This window comes from Lathamus discolor, chromosome 8 (assembly GCF_037157495.1).
Source record: "Lathamus discolor isolate bLatDis1 chromosome 8, bLatDis1.hap1, whole genome shotgun sequence".
Lineage (NCBI taxonomy): Eukaryota > Metazoa > Chordata > Aves > Psittaciformes > Psittacidae > Lathamus > Lathamus discolor.
This window is the reverse complement of record NC_088891.1, coordinates 16,364,198-16,380,478: the sequence shown is the minus strand read 5'-3', so window position 1 is coordinate 16,380,478 and position 16,281 is coordinate 16,364,198. Positions and strand designations below refer to the sequence as shown.

The 16,281-nt window shown below is 42.4% G+C and overlaps 1 protein-coding gene and 1 long non-coding RNA gene across 6 annotated transcripts in view; one reads left to right on the top strand and one right to left on the bottom strand.

Annotated features, from left to right (window-relative positions):
- TJP1 (tight junction protein 1) overlaps positions 1-1,915 on the bottom strand; it is a 74,141-nt gene extending 72,226 nt beyond the window's left edge. For 3 of the 5 annotated variants that reach the window (XM_065689090.1, XM_065689092.1, XM_065689094.1), the window contains exon 1: positions 1,464-1,915. In XM_065689090.1, coding sequence (XP_065545162.1) covers positions 1,464-1,496 — 33 coding nt within the window. In that variant the 5' untranslated portion in view covers positions 1,497-1,915. The remainder of the gene's footprint in view (positions 1-1,463) is intronic. The other 2 variants (XM_065689089.1, XM_065689093.1) reach the window with 1 other exon arrangement.
- Positions 679-2,564, top strand: LOC136019167 (uncharacterized). Its single transcript, XR_010614762.1, has 2 exons — positions 679-1,143; positions 1,526-2,564. It is a non-coding gene; the product is annotated as an uncharacterized LOC136019167 (long non-coding RNA).
- The last annotated feature ends 13,717 nt before the right edge of the window (positions 2,565-16,281 follow it).

Below are 16,281 nucleotides of genomic sequence, written 5' to 3'. Positions count from 1 at the left end.
ATACTGCCAGTTTGAAATATTACCCAAAATAAGTTACTTCTCCAACTGGGCATGTTCATTGTTGAATGTGTGCACATATGTTAAAATAATCTCTGAAAGCACACTTTGAAAAGGACATGCAACTCAGTACGGCAACAGTGGCATTTAAGTTTTTAAGTCTCACTCTGGAAGACAAAGTTGCCCTGAATACACCCTGAAAGTAAAATTAAGACTTCGGAGTTGATAAAATAACCACAGCCAACAACAGCATCTTACAACCAATAAGTTTACCAGTAACTTAGCATTTCAGGAAGTGCTAAGCTGTTCAGTAAACTTTTGAGTAGTAATGCAGTAAGGTGTGTATTTTGCTTCAGCCTGCAGAACATCATTTCTCAGTAAGTGCATACCAGAAAGTGACATCAGATCGAAACCACATAGTTTCACTCGAGAGCAAACACCACAAAGCCTGAGCTCCAGCAACGCACCAACTAACACACGATGGGAACTTGTCACACTGAAACCAGGACACCTATTTAGGAGTCACTGCTGGAAACTAGTTGGAAATCTGAAGTCAAACTAGTTTCAAAGCAAACCTTTAATTTTACACGAAGGAGAAATAACCTGTTGAGCATTCCTAGCTCCACCTCTTTCCCTCGGGGACGTTCGGCATTACTCACCGCCGTGGCAGTGCTAGGGGAGGTCAGAGTACACACCCCGCAACGTGCACCTGCACCATAAACACCTACAGATCAGGTGGAGGACCAGTGCAAGTTTCTGAAGGATTACTGCCGCCTGAAGTCTGTTTGCCGTGTGTCAGCAACAACCATCCCCAACTGATTCAGCGGCTACAGAAAAATCCTGCAGTACTGGCCTCTCCCGGTTGAACCTTTCCTAATTACTATCCGACTCCAGCCTGGAACAAAAGGGCACGGCCTGCCCCAGCGCGCGGGCGGCGCCCGCCCGAACGCCTCTGCCCCTCAGCCGGCGAGGGCACGCTCCGGCCGCCACCCGGCGCTTCTCCCGGGGGCCGGGGAGCCCCCGCCCAAGCAAGGCCCGGCTCGTAAGAAACGCGCCCAGGGTCGGCGCGGACCCGTCCCCCCGCCGAGGCCCTGCGACCGCGGCGCTCCCCAGCCAGCCAGCCGGGCGCCGCCGCACGTCCAACAGGTAGGCAGGCAGGAGCCCCGCGCCTGGGGGCTGCCGGCCACCGGCGCGCTCCCTCGGCACCGCCAACACGCGGAGCCCCGCCGGACGCCCAGGGAAGGTGGCCGGGAGGCCCCCGCCCGCCTCACCCACCCCCTTCAGGCCGAGCCGCTCCGCGGCTGCCCGCGCAGCCGGGGTGGGCTGGGGAAGCCGCTGCCGCCGGGCGCGGGCTCGGCGGGGCGCGAGCTTCCCGGCGCCACAAGCGACCGAAGGGCGGCACCGCCAAAACCGCGCCGGGGATCGGAGCGGGGCAGGAGCGTCGCCATCCCGGAGCCGAGACTTACCTTGGCAGAGGCTGCCGCGGCCCTGGCAGACATTTTGTTTCCTTTTCTCCCCTGGAGCACAGTGAATATGTGAGCGCCTACAACTGCTCAGACGGAGGGGGAAAGAATCTCCCCACCACCACCCGCGCCTCACGCAGCTGCCCGAATAAACATCCCAGGGCGCGGAGGGAGGAGGAAGAGGAGGTCGGCGGGGAAGGGGCGGGCACGGGGGAGGAGTGAGAAAGAAAGAAGAGAGGGGAGCGGAGGCTCAAGTTCAGTAAAAGTGCGGTCTCTCTCCGGCGGCCACCGGCGCCTGGCACCCCGGGTCCCGCCGCGCCCGCCCGGGGTACAGGGGCCGGGAGCGGCCCCGCTGCTCTCCGGCTCTCCCGTCCCTTCAGAGATCCCGCGACGCGCCTCCCCTCGGGCCGGCCGCCGCGTGCCTGCTCCCCGGCACAGCCACTGACATGTCTGACTGCCGGCACGGCCCATCGCGCCCGCGGCGGGGGGGGGGTGTGGGTAGCAGGAAGCTCCCCGCCCCGCCGCCGCCCCCCCAGCCCTCCGTCCCTCCGCCGGGCCCGGGTTCTCCGAACGGCGGTGGAGCGGCAGTCACGGGCCTTGCCACCCCAGCCGGCCGCCGCACGGCGCGGAGGGGCCCGCAGGCCTCTCCCGCCGCCGGGCTCCCCCGCGCGATGGTTGGGGCGGAGGGCACCGGTCGGGGTCCGAGCGACTGCCGGCCCCCCGCAGCCCGTGGGCAAGCGGGGGCCGGTTTGAAACGCAAGGAGCGCAGCAGGCCGAGGAGCGCGCAGGGGGGGCCCGCACCGGAGGCGGCTGGCGCGGGGAACGCGTGTACGGCCGGGCCGCCGTTCCTCTGTAGGCGCCGGGGCAGCTCAGCACGAAGGGCTGAGCTAATATTTGCGCTCTCCTCTGCGCTCGGTCCTGCCAACTCTTGAAGCGAATCAGTTACACAGAGAACCTGCTGCAGAACTGGGATGTCAATCAGCGAGGGCTCAAACCTGCTTTTGTGTTTGTCTATTGTTTGAAGGGGCGGGACATTAGTTTTCAAGTTCCTAATTGTACGTTCTGTTCTTGAGATAAAAGCAATAAAGACACAAGAAGAAAACAGCTTGGGAGATTTGATTTGGTTTAAGGTGATGACTACATAGCCTCAGCATTTCCTATAGCACCGTGAACTGCCGCCTGAGGCTTTAAAAAATAAACTTTTTCAAGTATTTTAGGTGAAAGGTTATTGGTGTCTTTTACAAAGTAAGTATTAAAACACTAAGAGAAGCACTGCAAACTTTCGATATTTGTGGGGTTTTTTCATTTAGGAAAACACTTTTTAAAGATGTGGTCTTACTTCTCGGAGGTGGGTGACTAAACCATGTGGGATGAAGCTCTATCTGAAAACCACTGGAGCTGGGACTCAAGCACACTCTCACTTCACTGCAGAGGGACAGCTCGTGTCACAGAAAGCTGAATGCATACTCCCAAGTTTTGAAGGAACAAGTTGTAAGTTAATCAAAACACTTCCAAATGAATCACCCACTAAAGTGCTTCCAACCTCAGTGTATTAGCCACAGCACTATCATCATTAGTTTATTATGTTGAATAATTTAGTCTTTAGAGGTGAGCAGAAGTTCAATGACTAATCAGATATATCAGCTTCCAGTGAATAGAGTACGTGAGAAAAAATCCCAAACTAAAATTGGAGTGTATAATCCCTGCCCATGGCAGATGGGTTGGAACTAGATGATCTTTCAGCTTCCTTCCAATGCAAACCATTCCATGATCCTATGATTACGTTTTGCACTCGCTTTGCAAACATTTCATGAAGCACAGATGACTAAAAGGCATGATATCAGGCACACAACTTTCTTGTAGTTGTACTTTTTATATGCTACCAGATGATTTCATGCTCCGTGCAATCTTTGGAAATACTTAAATTCTTAAAAAGGGGCCATAATTCAGTGATCGAAATCACTTCTCTACAAAGAAATGCCCTATCCAAAGCTACTGTATGAGTTTTACGTTTGTTCTCCTTTGAAAATAAACAAATTCGTATTCCAGGAAATAGCTGAAGCAAATTCCCAAGGCAGCAGTCCGAAACCAGGGGGAAGGGCCAACTGCTTGCCATGGCGTGGAAAGTGCGGCACTGCAGGGCAGAGTAAGCCCACTGGGACCTTCTCCCTCAGAGCAAACAGTGCCAGCCTTCTCCCTGGCACACACAAGGACAGCCTCAAACTGCCAGTAACCTCTAGTTTTCATCATCACCATCCCCAACTTTCTGGCACACGACTGCTCCCGGAGTACCTGCATACAAAGGATGCACTCCCCTTTTCCCCCCGAGGCACAGCAGCTGTGCTGAGCTCAGGAGGGCCACGTTCCCACAGGCATTCTCCTATGTTACAGCAGAGCCTTCTGCGAAAGCTTCTCTGCTGGCCCTTGCCACAAAAACACTACTGCAGATTTTTTAATTGTTAATTCCTACATGTAACTAAGGCTCAGATTATTTTTTTTAATTTATACATGCAGAGGGCAGAATGTGACATTTTTTTATGCCCACGTGCTTCACTGCCAGAGTCTATTGAGTATTCACCAGAGGAAACAGGAAGGAAAAGGCTAAGATCACAACAGGAAGGAGGGGGAAGATTTCAAGGTATGGAGGTGCATGAAATGAAACTCAGGGGAGGGTGACCTGGTAAAGAGCAGGGTAAAATAACCCATCCCTTTCATCTGCCCCACCTTAAGTAAGACTAGTTCTGGGGAGGGTGGGCAAAGCCTGCAGGTTGAGGGAGATAGGCTGAAAACAAAGATTAAAGACCATAAACCAAGATGAGGCATATGGCAGGGGAATGAAAGAGGACTTCAGGCATGAAAACACAGAGATGTGGAGATGGATCCCTAAAATAAGGGGAAAGAACTATAGAAAGGCAAGTAGTTATTCAGGTATTGGAAACAGGTGAAAGAAAATTTTTAAGCAAAGAAAGTTCCAGCAAAGATGGTGATGCCATTTTTGTATCATCTTACAGTGGATGAGAAAATGCCAGCAATCCATACACTGAATTTGACAAGGAAGGAAACTGTTTTAACAAGGAAGGACTTTTATCTAATGGTTTGAAACATCTGGCAGTGGATAGAAAATGATTACAGATGATCTGCTGCCAGTCTGGGAGAGGACATACATAACTCTATTGGACACAGAGACTAATGTCTTCCCTTTCGCTTCCCTTCCTTTCCCTCCTTTTCCCTTTTTTTCCTTTCATTTCCCTTTCCTTTTCTTCCCTCTGTCCTTCCTTCCTTTCCTTCCTTCCTTTTTCCATCCTTCCTTCCCCATTTCCTTTCTCCTTCCTTCCAACAGTTGTTTAAAACTCCATCTCTACTCTTGATATGAATCAGAAGAGCTAGAAATGCCATTTTTTTCTGTTAGCGCTGGTAAATGCATAATTTGTTTGTAGATACAAATGTTTTTACTTGTTTTTAAACAAAGCAATAGCACAACCATGTCCTTGTTCTTTGAAATTCTTCCTTCAGGAAGACTTCAGGAAAACTTCCTTCAAGAAAACTTCTTCATGTCTTCATTAATTGACTGCTCACAAGCAAAGCTACATCATCAATATTGAAAATGTGAAATCACATGTTAGAATCATAGAATGGTTTGGGGTGGAAGGGACCTTAAAGCTCATCCAGTTCCAACCCCCTGCCACAGGCAGGCCCAGCCCAACCTGGCCTTCAACACTGCCAGGGATGGAACATTCACAACTTCCTTGGGCAGCCTATTCCAGGGCCTCAGCACCCTCACAGTAAAGAATTTCTTTCTTATATCTGATCTAAATTTCCCCTGTTTAAGCTTGAACCCATCACCCCTTGTCCTGTCACTACAGTCCCTGATAAAGAGTCCCTCTCCGGTATCCTTATAGGCCCCCTTCACATACTGGAAGGCTGCTATGAGGTCTCTATGCAGCTTCTGTTCTCCAGGCTGAACAGCCCAAATTTTCTTAGCCTGTCAAATGTTGGTCAAATCAACATAAAATGACTACATTAAGTGAAAGAAACCTTGAATTATACTTCTGTTGGTTTTTTTTTTTTTTTTGGGGGGGGGTTCAATTCTTAATAAAGTATTACAAAATTAATCTCTGGAGTAAGTTGGTTTTGGTTGGTTGGTTGGTTTTTTTTTTTTTTTCTTTTTAAGACTGTTGGAATTCCAGTATATTCATTTATTCCCTTTAAAAAGGCTTTAAGGAAACAGCAAATGCCTACATATATATATATACACACACACACACATCAATGTACAGTGAGAGATATATAGTGAGAGTGTTTATGCATATATATGCCCTACCAGGTAATCAGGTACAGATACATACCAAGTCCATCTGTTAGCTGAAGGATCAAAATATTAAGTTCCTGATACTGCCCTTTTTAGTCCTGAAAACAGGATGGCTTCCTCATCTTTAGAGAGAAAATTGTCTTAAAAGTCAACAGCTGAAGAAAAGCAAGTGCTTTAGTCATCCTTTAAATAACTGCTACTGGGAGGTGTCTAAAAAAAGTACTTTTATATTTTCTTGGTAGGAAAACTAAAAATAAAACTACTGTTTAATCCGTATAGTATAAACCATAACCCTAAATTGATTCGAAGGACACAAGAGGACAGTCAGATGTGTGAATCCTTCTTTCTAACTGAAGGCATGTGTATCTGTTACACTGCAAGAACAGGAAGTCTATCCTCTGCTTTGTGTTGACTGCACTTTTTATGAGATGTTTCGACCACTTAAAGACTGAGAAGAAGGAAACTGTGGAACCGCAGCCACTACAGAGACAACTTCCTGTGGGTTTTGTGGTGTGTGTGTGGCTCAAAAAGAGAACAATTCGTGTAAGATCTTTCAGAGATATCAGATGGTTTTGCTGCACTATGAAGCAATCTTGGGATACTTAGCTATAAATATGCCTGTATATTGTCAATGATGTCAAGCAGTTCAGTTGATATTGCATGTTCTGTATTTGTAACTGCCACTTGATTTCAGCATTTCAGGAGTGAAGAAAAAGAGGAAGAGAAAATTAGACTTCACCATGCACATCGCAAAAGAAGTATCTATTTCTACCTCAAGAAATAAGAAAGCAGGTTTAAAGAAAGGTGTGGGACATTCATGCCCTTAAAATTACACAGAATTTCAGAGTCCTGCTAAATGAAATCCCTATGGAAAAAATTAATGTAGTAATGATGTCTAGTAATGATTCTTATCTTCTTCCCACTTCCACACAGTTAAAGGCTGCTTCCTACTTCTTCTTTAAAAGGCTGTGTACCCTTCCAGATCCCTCTTCTAAAAACACTGAAGATAACTGCTCAATATACAGTGAAGTCTTCCAGTAACTCATTTCCTCTCACATATTGGAACGGTTAGACAAAGACAAAATCACAAACATCTGTACTTTACTTCCCATGAGTAGGTTAAAGCATACACCTCAAGTAGACACCAGAGGCTGGATATGCCCTGAATGGGAATAAACTCAACCTGCTTTGCTAGTCAGCCTGTCTTAAATTCCTGCTGTCCTAAACTGATTGTTATTTCTTAACACCTTAAAAAAAAAGTATTATGTTTAACACAGTGCAAGGTTTTTCTGTTCAGTCAGAATATCACATCATTTTTTAAGCAAATGGCAAGTGTACAAATAGAATTAAAAGTAGGTTGCAGTGGCAAAGCAAGATTATTTTCAGCCTTAAAATACTTGAAGAATTGTTCACTGTAAAGCTTAACAGTAGTCTCTTCAGTTATTATTTTGGGATATCTTTACAAAAAGAAGCTCCTGTCTCCTTGGTTTTGGACCACGTCTTAGAAAATCTTTGTATAATTATGTGTACTGACAAAACTCTGGGATCACCATGGAAGAAAACGCTACCCGTGAGGTTAATCTTAGTTCATGACAGCAGGGCTAACATATTACAGAAATGTTACATAAAACTATCCTACTTTCCAGCTCAGATGTTTTGTGACTGGAACTGTATATTTAAATGCACTGCAACTGATCAAGGCAGGTTTTATGAAATACTTCACTTATAAGTAGCCACTGGATGTCAAATGTCAGATATGCCTAATTGTTCTACTTTCTCCACATTTTATTCGGTAGAGAGGGGACAGTAAAAATTATCAAGGACAGCTGTGAAACTTAAGCAGGCATACATTCACTGCTGCTATGGTTCCAGCCCAATGAACAGTCACACCGCAGACAAGAACCACACACCCTCCACCAATCTAGAATTCTTGTTTTTCGTATTTTGTTTTCAGAGAGCTGGACTAGCAGTTCACTCTTTAAAATGCTTGCCCAGACAACAAGCAACAGGTACCAAGGAAAGGTACCACAGATAATTTTGATAAATAAAAGCAAAGAACAAATGTATATGAGGATGAACATCTGTGTTACTTACAAACTGTACATATTTTGCAAATGCAGCCCAGGGACAGCTTAATAAAATTGATTGATTTAATTACCTTGATAGGGAACAACTCTATCCAAACCCAGAAATTTTCCAGGAATGCTTGCACAAGATAAAAAGTGACAAAACTGCTTGAAACTCAAAAAGAAATCCCCATGTATAAGGAAGAATGAAGCTGGGGAAGAAAGGGGTTGGCAGGTGTAGTTTTCCAACCCAGATAGTTTTGAAACATGAGACTACTTCTCCAGTTTCTTGAGCACAAATATCATGGTTGCAACCAGTACCACAGGAAATTATCTCATTTCTGTTAATGACATGCATATAGAACATGAACATATATACTGAAAATTGTTATATTCAACACAAAAACAGATACTGAAAATTGTTAAACTACTAACGAAGTTTATAGGTAACACCACAGAAGTGTGAGCTCATTTGCTTAATTCTTCAGGTAAGAAAGACTTTATTGTGCAATTGCAAAAATGCAGAAACTGAAATTACTGAAGCTTATAAATTATACTTAATTTTTTCCTGCCACTCAGCTTGTTTTAGAACCTCAACATTTATTTTTATACTCTAGCTTTTCTTTTTACAGCTGGTTCATGACTCTGTTCTTTTAAAATTCACATGCACAAGTCCAGTAAGTCAAGGGACTCAAAGTGTACTTAAAAGTAGGAACACCAGATTACACCAGTAATTCCAGTGTAATCTTTACCTTAGTTGGTAGCTCTGCCCTAGTAGCACCTCCTAAGTGATTTCAGTAAGGTTTAGGAGATATGTAAAGGAATTAAGCTCCTGATGGTCACACCCACAGGGTTATAAACCTTTCCACCTTAGCATTTGCTTTTGTTTCTACCTCTAGATATTACAAACAGTTAAAAGAAAATCACTTTAAAAATATCACTGTTTGTGTCAGTGGAAAAAACTCAGGCTATCTTATTTGTATCCCCTGCAGCTTTCTTAACCATATATTATATTGCACAGTGCTGTCACCACTGGTCTGCAATGGTTTTGTTGGGGCTCCCTTTCAAAACCATCTTTCAAAATTAATTAAGCCTGAGACATGAATGTGTCAAATGCTACAGCAGAACATCCTTTTATGAGTTTTAACTCTCTGTTTCAATAATTCAGCCTCCACCCTCAACAGGTTTTTCTTAAGACAAATTTATTGAGTGTCACATATTTTCCATCTTAAAGTAAAAGTGCTTTTCAGCCACTTTGTCTGGAGCAACTGGTTATCTGTGATGGCAGGGGGGTTAGAACTAGATGATCTTAAGGTCCTTTCCAACCCTACCTATTCTATGATTCTATATTACATATTGTATTTCAGCTGTGTCTGCAGTCATTAGCAAAACTGAGCTCCCACAGACAACATGTGGTTTTGCAGTGTGCCCTGGTAAAATATTTAGTATGTAGATGTTATAGAGTGCTTAATATTAATCTCTTTAATTACACAAATAAAACTCATGACAAGTTTGTAAAATAAGTTAGAAAGTTTTCATTTTATGTAACAGTTTCAAGTGGTAACAGGCAAGAGAGAATAACAGAATACAAAGTGCTCAGTGTGGGAGGATATTGCATTATTTCCTGACCTGTTGTGGCCAGGAAAGAAAAACCATGTCACAGGTTGGCTTTTGGACTCTAGTATGTCACAGCACATTAAATCAGTTGAGTAGTATATACTAATGTGGTGGAAGCTCTGCATTCTAGTTATGTTACTTGGTAACTTGTTTCTTGCCACCACCACAGCAGCATCAAGCTAACTCTGTATGCGGATAACTAAAGTGATACTGGTTAAAAAAATATCCTTGTAGCACAGAGGCAGGAATAAGTGGCCAATGGGTTCTTTTTAAGTTGGGTTTACTGGCAAAGGTAAAATGATTATGCATCTACATTCACATAGCATTTACTACATTTCAAGCACATATATATCCTCAGTTGCAGATTTCCAAACTTGTGGACAAAAGGCAGCCCCTGCCTTACAGGGGCAAGGCACTCATACCTCATCTAAGCTAAGACTGCTTGCTTCACTCCCTGGATAACTGCATTATATTTTTCAAGTGATCCGGTAAGGTATGCCATCATGAATATGCAAGCAATCCTTTGAGGCACATTTCCTTGATTTGGAGATTTATATAGTATTGGCTGTATACAGACTGAGTGAAGCCAGCTGTCACTGAATCACTCAAAAGCATATTTTTTACACTTGGTTCCATTAACGGCAACCTGTAATACATTTTCAATAAGATACTTCTTAGAAATAACTAAACACAATTTTAGCTCGAGTCACAAAATCAAATTCAATCACAGGGTAATACGGGCTATGTTTTTCACGAGTCATCATACTTCTTATAGAATCTAAATTTCACTTATTTAATTTCTCTCAGTTGTCTAAATTCCGTCCAGCTTCCTAAACTTTTATACTGCAAACAGATCTGTAAACGGATTTACATTTGCCAACCCAGAAGCTCTTCAGAGAAACTCAAGGGTGGCATATGTCTCCAGGAAGGGGGGGCTCAATTCTGACTTCAGCTGAGTGCTGCTGGTTAAAACTGATTGTACATTTGCTCATTCAGAAAATGTTAGCATTTGAGAAGATAAATGTACATGACTAAGGGGGTTCTGTACTTAAACTCCAACTCTCAATCTGAGAAATACACAGTCAGAAATTTTCCTGACTGCTGCATTACCAGAGTACCTTCCCTGTTGTACAGAACCACGTGCCACAACTTACATTATAGTGATGCCAACAGGCTCTAATCAGAACGGTGCTTTAATCTAACTAAACATATACAGACAGTACAGAAAAATTCAAAGCAAAAGTATTTACAGTGTAAAGCTAACAGGGCAGACGCTATATTCACCACACTTGGATGTGGTGTCATGTCTTACATTTCTACATTTTTAGGTAGCACGGCCTTCACAGGAAAGTGCACATTAAATCAGTTTCATTAGCTAAATCCTTTCTTTACACATCTGTCAGTTCAATCCAGCATGAAAGCCAAAAAACTGTAACTGCCATATCTTTTTTTAAATGTGTGAGATTTTAATACTTGTGAAAAGTGCTAAAGCAAGAGCCTAGGGACTGAAATGCTTCTTGTTTTCAGAGCAGGTAAAGCAAAAGCAAGCATTAAAGCAAGCTTCCCTGCAAAGCCCAGTCAGTGTGTCTGTTTCCAGTTCCTCAATCCATTTGCCTGAAACCCTGTCCATTCTTTCCAATGCTACGCTTCGCTCTAATAAAAGATACATCCCCATAAATCGTGCTCCTTAACTAGCAAGCCCTTCTGAAGGCATTTTCAAAACTGGAGAAGCCAATTTTGCCAAGTGTGAAAACTTCCATGAGACACATAATTCTCTTACTTCTTGTATTGTTTTAGGATGAGTAAATACTGTAATTGACAACAAAATGCTTGATGCTGAAGTGATTTACACAGCTTCTTATGATAAATGTATCAAGTGTTTTGAAGAAAGCCTTCCACAATACTTTATTTATACTTATTTTCCCATACCTTCCGAAAGCTTCTCGTTAGAAGGCACGGCCCTCAAAAGAGACTTTTTTCCCTTTCTTTGTCTCCTGAAGACCCAATAATAAACATGGAGGTTGAAATAAGCCCTATGACTATTTCCTGGCTATGTGTCACACTGACATTTCTCAGAATATCAAATACATGTCTGCCAAGACCATGCAAAAAACAAAGTAAGCCTGAATCACCACAGAAAGCATACAAAAACATTTTACTAGAAGGAAAACCTTGTTTATACACTTGTCTTCCAGTACACTTTTCTTCCCAGTCTACTTCTTTCTCTTTCTATAACCGTGTCAGGGTGCTGGCGGCACTAACAGGTCTTAATGGCCCTGGCAAATTATTAAGATAATTAATTGTTTCTCTTTAAAAGCCTGTAATCTGGAGGCAGCAACGGGGCTTGACAGAGGAGGGGAGAAGGGGAGGTGGAGGCCTTTTGCCCCCATGAACACTGGACTATTTGCTGTAACACAAAACCTCCTTCCTCTGTTCCACAGCTAGAGCTGCATCATGAGCAGTTAACCCACTCATTATTCTTGGCACAGAAATAAATTAGAGGCGTAATCACTGAATGCTTAGATCATTTGGGAAAACCAGTGAAATAATCTCTACCTACATAAGCGTATTCAACAAGCATTACAAATCACGTATGATGTTTATTATATCTGCAAAGACAGGGATAATATAGTAGTTGTTGCTGCCATCATATTAAAAACAACAAATGAATTCTGAGCTTTGCAAAATCTTTGCTCATATGTATGCTGGGTCAGCTTTACCCTTGCATGGTCATGAAAGGCCCAGAGACAAGGGTGTGAACAGTGATGCTTCCCTCCAGCAGTGCAAGCCTCATCCTGTACAACCTGCTAGCAAAAGCCAGAAGAGCAATAAGGTGAATATGTGTTCAGAACATGTCATTGTGTTAGTACTTTGCAATGTTACAGTACAAGTAATGAGATCTTATCAAAACGTGATTTAATGTCATGACTGGAGCTGGATGGTGAGCAGATGAATATTATTTGAATTAAAACTTTTTAAATTAAAATTTCATTATGTATTGTATTTCATTTAGAAATTAGTATTTTGTTTCTAAGTGAACAGATTACCTTGTGTAACTAAAGGATATCTACATCATATCCTCTTTCATGCCACTGCAAAAATAATTCCAGGGGTCTCAAGGACAAGTTGATTGCAGTCTCCCAAATGTATGTGTTATATACGCAGATAAGCTTCTTGATTTTTAACTAAAACCATGATTTTCTGTCTTCCTGCCTGCACTGAAAAGGCAAGTACAGAGTTTACATGACACTCCAACTCCCCTTCCAAAAAATGTGGTATCTGTCAACAGTGAAGATGGCCAGTGATTCACCTGTACACTAATGAGTGGCAGTCAGGGACAGAGAAAGGAACCATCTCAATGAGGAATACACTTGGGTACAATCTATTTTACCCGTATTCATAATAATATAGTATAATAGACAGCACGAAAACCAGTATTCTACAGCACCAGCACATTCTCTGTTTTTGAAGAGACAGTTCTTGTATTTGAAACTGAAATTGGTTCAGCCAACATATGCACTCCTTTATTAAAAGTCTCTTTAAAAATAAGAAGCAGGGAAGTTTCAAGAAGTCATGCATCTGAAGTTGTTTGGAAGTAACTTCTTCACTTATTCAGTGTGTGCAATCAGCTGTGGGCTGCAACCCATTAGACAAACAGTCCCCCTGCATCGGTGGGGGAGTCATCTGAAAGACAGGAAGGTGGCAGTTCTGGTGCTCACCCACAGCCAGCATTGATGAGGGAAAAGGCAGCTTCCACCTCTCCTAGAGGACTCCACCAAAACCCTCCTGAAAGAGCTGGTGAAAGGACGCAATGAGTCAGTGCACTTCCTCTGGAGGCACCTTCCCCACGCACCCGCTCTGACCTGCTCTGCTCACTTCTCAATGCTCCATCTGCATGCCACAGCCCTCTCCCCTCGGGCAGAGCCTCTGTCATGGAAACCTCCTTCAGACTCTAGAGGAGCCTGACTCCCTGCAATGCTAATATTTTTAGAAATGACCCTGTTGCTGCAATATATTACAAATTAAACAAATGCACCATTATATAACATTATTACAATTATATTGCAGTCTTTGCCTCAGACAGCACAGCAGCTACTAGGTTTCTGCCACGTTAAGGGGCAGAAGATGGCACATAGCTGGATACCGAGTGCATTATATCTTGCATAAAAATTGAGGTATAACAGAGTATTTGGATTGAGAATATCCCTTTACTCCATCAAAAAGTTATGCATATAAAAATCTGAAATGACTTGCAGCATGAAAACAAATTGCTAGGCCACCAGCTGAGACTTCATATGGTTTTGAGCCCCTAATTATGCTTGAAGAGCTCTTGAAAAAACAGAAATCTGCTTCTGACTGCACAGCAAAGCATGGAATGGGCAAGACAAATATTGTAGTAACCTTCATAAGCAATCTGAGAGTTATCATGGAAACAGTCCTCTGCCCTTTATCCTCTCTGAGGAAGTCAGTACTGATTATGAAATGTATTTAACAATAAGATGCTCCAGAAACTGACCATTTGTTTTTCTATTTTTAACATTTATTTCAATATTTAAATGAATATGTAATTTGTGATGTTATCTTTCCATTCCCATTCTCTGCTGTGTGGAAGAACATACTTTGATGTAAGCACAGATTCACAGACAGATAATTTTCTTCTGAACAAACTTGTTCCTGTAAATATAAATGCAATACAAACATAACTGGCATAGTCCTGTCTGTGATAGCAGCTGTGATTAAATCATACCTGCTTCTATTATCAGGGATGTTTATTAACCTCCACTTCTCAACGAAAGGGCAAACAACTGTGACTACACCTGTATTTTAGCAGCAGCAGGACACAGATGTTAAATTCTGGACTGCACCAGACTCACATCCCTCCAGCTCTAAATGCCCTCAAATCCAGTCTTTTTCATTTTCCTTTCTACTTTTTGGGTTTCTTCATATGAAGATAATTTACTAGGCTCTTAATTTTTTCTGTACTATGTATCTGAAGAAAAAGAAAAGTATAAATACACAGCATGAAGCATACTGCTTCTCAACATCCTTTTTTCAAGAATTTTGTGGGACCTTTAGAAGACAGTATTGATTGTTCACAGAGAATTCTCTTGTATGACCTTACTGTTGTCACCTCTTGCTTGTGGAGGAGAACCCTTGAGACGCAAACAGCACTGACACCCAGGTTTTACTACCCAGCTCAGCGATCTTGGGTTAATCATGTCTCTCTACAACAGACAAACATCACTGGGGTCTATGTGGCCAAATAATCCAAAGATTTTTATTAAGTGCTTTAGAAATTAACTGTTGGTAAATACATGGTACTGCTGTAAAACGGTAATTGAGAAAGACAAAATTAAGCCTCTTAATTTTTAAAGTTAAAATTCAACATTTAAAATTTTAAAGTCAAAATTAAAACCTCATGCAAATTGCACATTCACTTACTTGCTAATACTTTAATTTCATTTTTTCTCTCCTGACTTAGAGTCTTAAGGTGTTTGTCACTTCAGCAAGGTAGCTTATTATAGCTTATTAAGTACTGGCAAAGTATGGGAATTTGACAGATTGTTCTTAACAAAAAGGCCACCTGTTGCAACTTTCTTTCACAGTATGAAGTTTCTGCAGATGCACAGTCTGGGCTTTTTTGAAAGCTACATTACACTGCAAAGTATAAACTGAGTTTTAATTTTCCACATTATGAAATACTATTTGAATATTACGAGCTCAATTTCTCCTTCAGCATTACAGTTGGGTAATCTCTACCCTGGAAGGTTTTCAAGATCAAACTGGCTACAGCCCTGGGCAACCTGGTCTAGCATCATAGCTAACCCTACTTTGAGAGGAGACTGAAGGCCTCTTTAGGTCCCCTCTAATGTGAATTATTCCACAGTCCTCTGATTACTGCTTCTTCTCAGTGCAAATTAGAATTTCTCAGGGTTTTCACCTCTGTATTGGTTTGTTTTTACAACAGAATATTAATTTTACATTTTCAGCCTCCCTAACCAGCTTTTTTAAGTGTTTTCCACCACCAGTGGAAGTCACTTTTACAAGCTTCTTAAGTAATAGCAGTAAGCTTTATTATACCTTTTTCCCCATTTCTACTGTCTGACAGGAAACATTACTGCCATTTGGCAAAAAGTGTGCTTTTATTCCCCCCCCCCCCCCTTATTCCTTTCTCATAGATATAGTGTAGGAGTTATAAAATGTAGGTCAGCTTGGCATGCACCTGTAAGAGAATTTCTCCTGTCTTTAAAAGCTAAATATGAAAGTAAAATAATTTGCATACAAAACTTACTGACTGCTGGAGTCAGGAACCGAAAGAGAAAATTACCAACTAAGCTTCCACCTTATCTATACTTAGGTTTTTCCGCAAATTGTTGGTATTTTATCTCCTTTAAGCACCGTTCAATATGCAAAAATAAACAGCTTCAGTATTTTTACTTTTATGGATTTAAGATCCATAATGCTAGACCAAAATACCTTCCCCCTACCCCTCATCCCTTTGCAAATATAAGCTGGTATAAATTGCTCCAGTGAGTAATCTTCCTTAAGGGCCACTACATAATTCTGGCATATTTTCCAACTATCCACATTATTGAAGGTTGCTTACAGCTTTGAGCAAAACAGTCAGAGTACTGCCATCCTCATGATCAGGCAGCCAAGGAGACAACGCTTTTGATAAGTTGCAGAAAAAAGGACTCTCTGTTTGCAGAAACATTTGCAGGCTTTTCAGTTTCTTGCCAACGCCTGTCCACACTTAAAGCTCCTGGTGGATTCTGGATATGCAAAAGCAGCAATCCACATATGATCAGTGAGTCACCATAGCATGGTT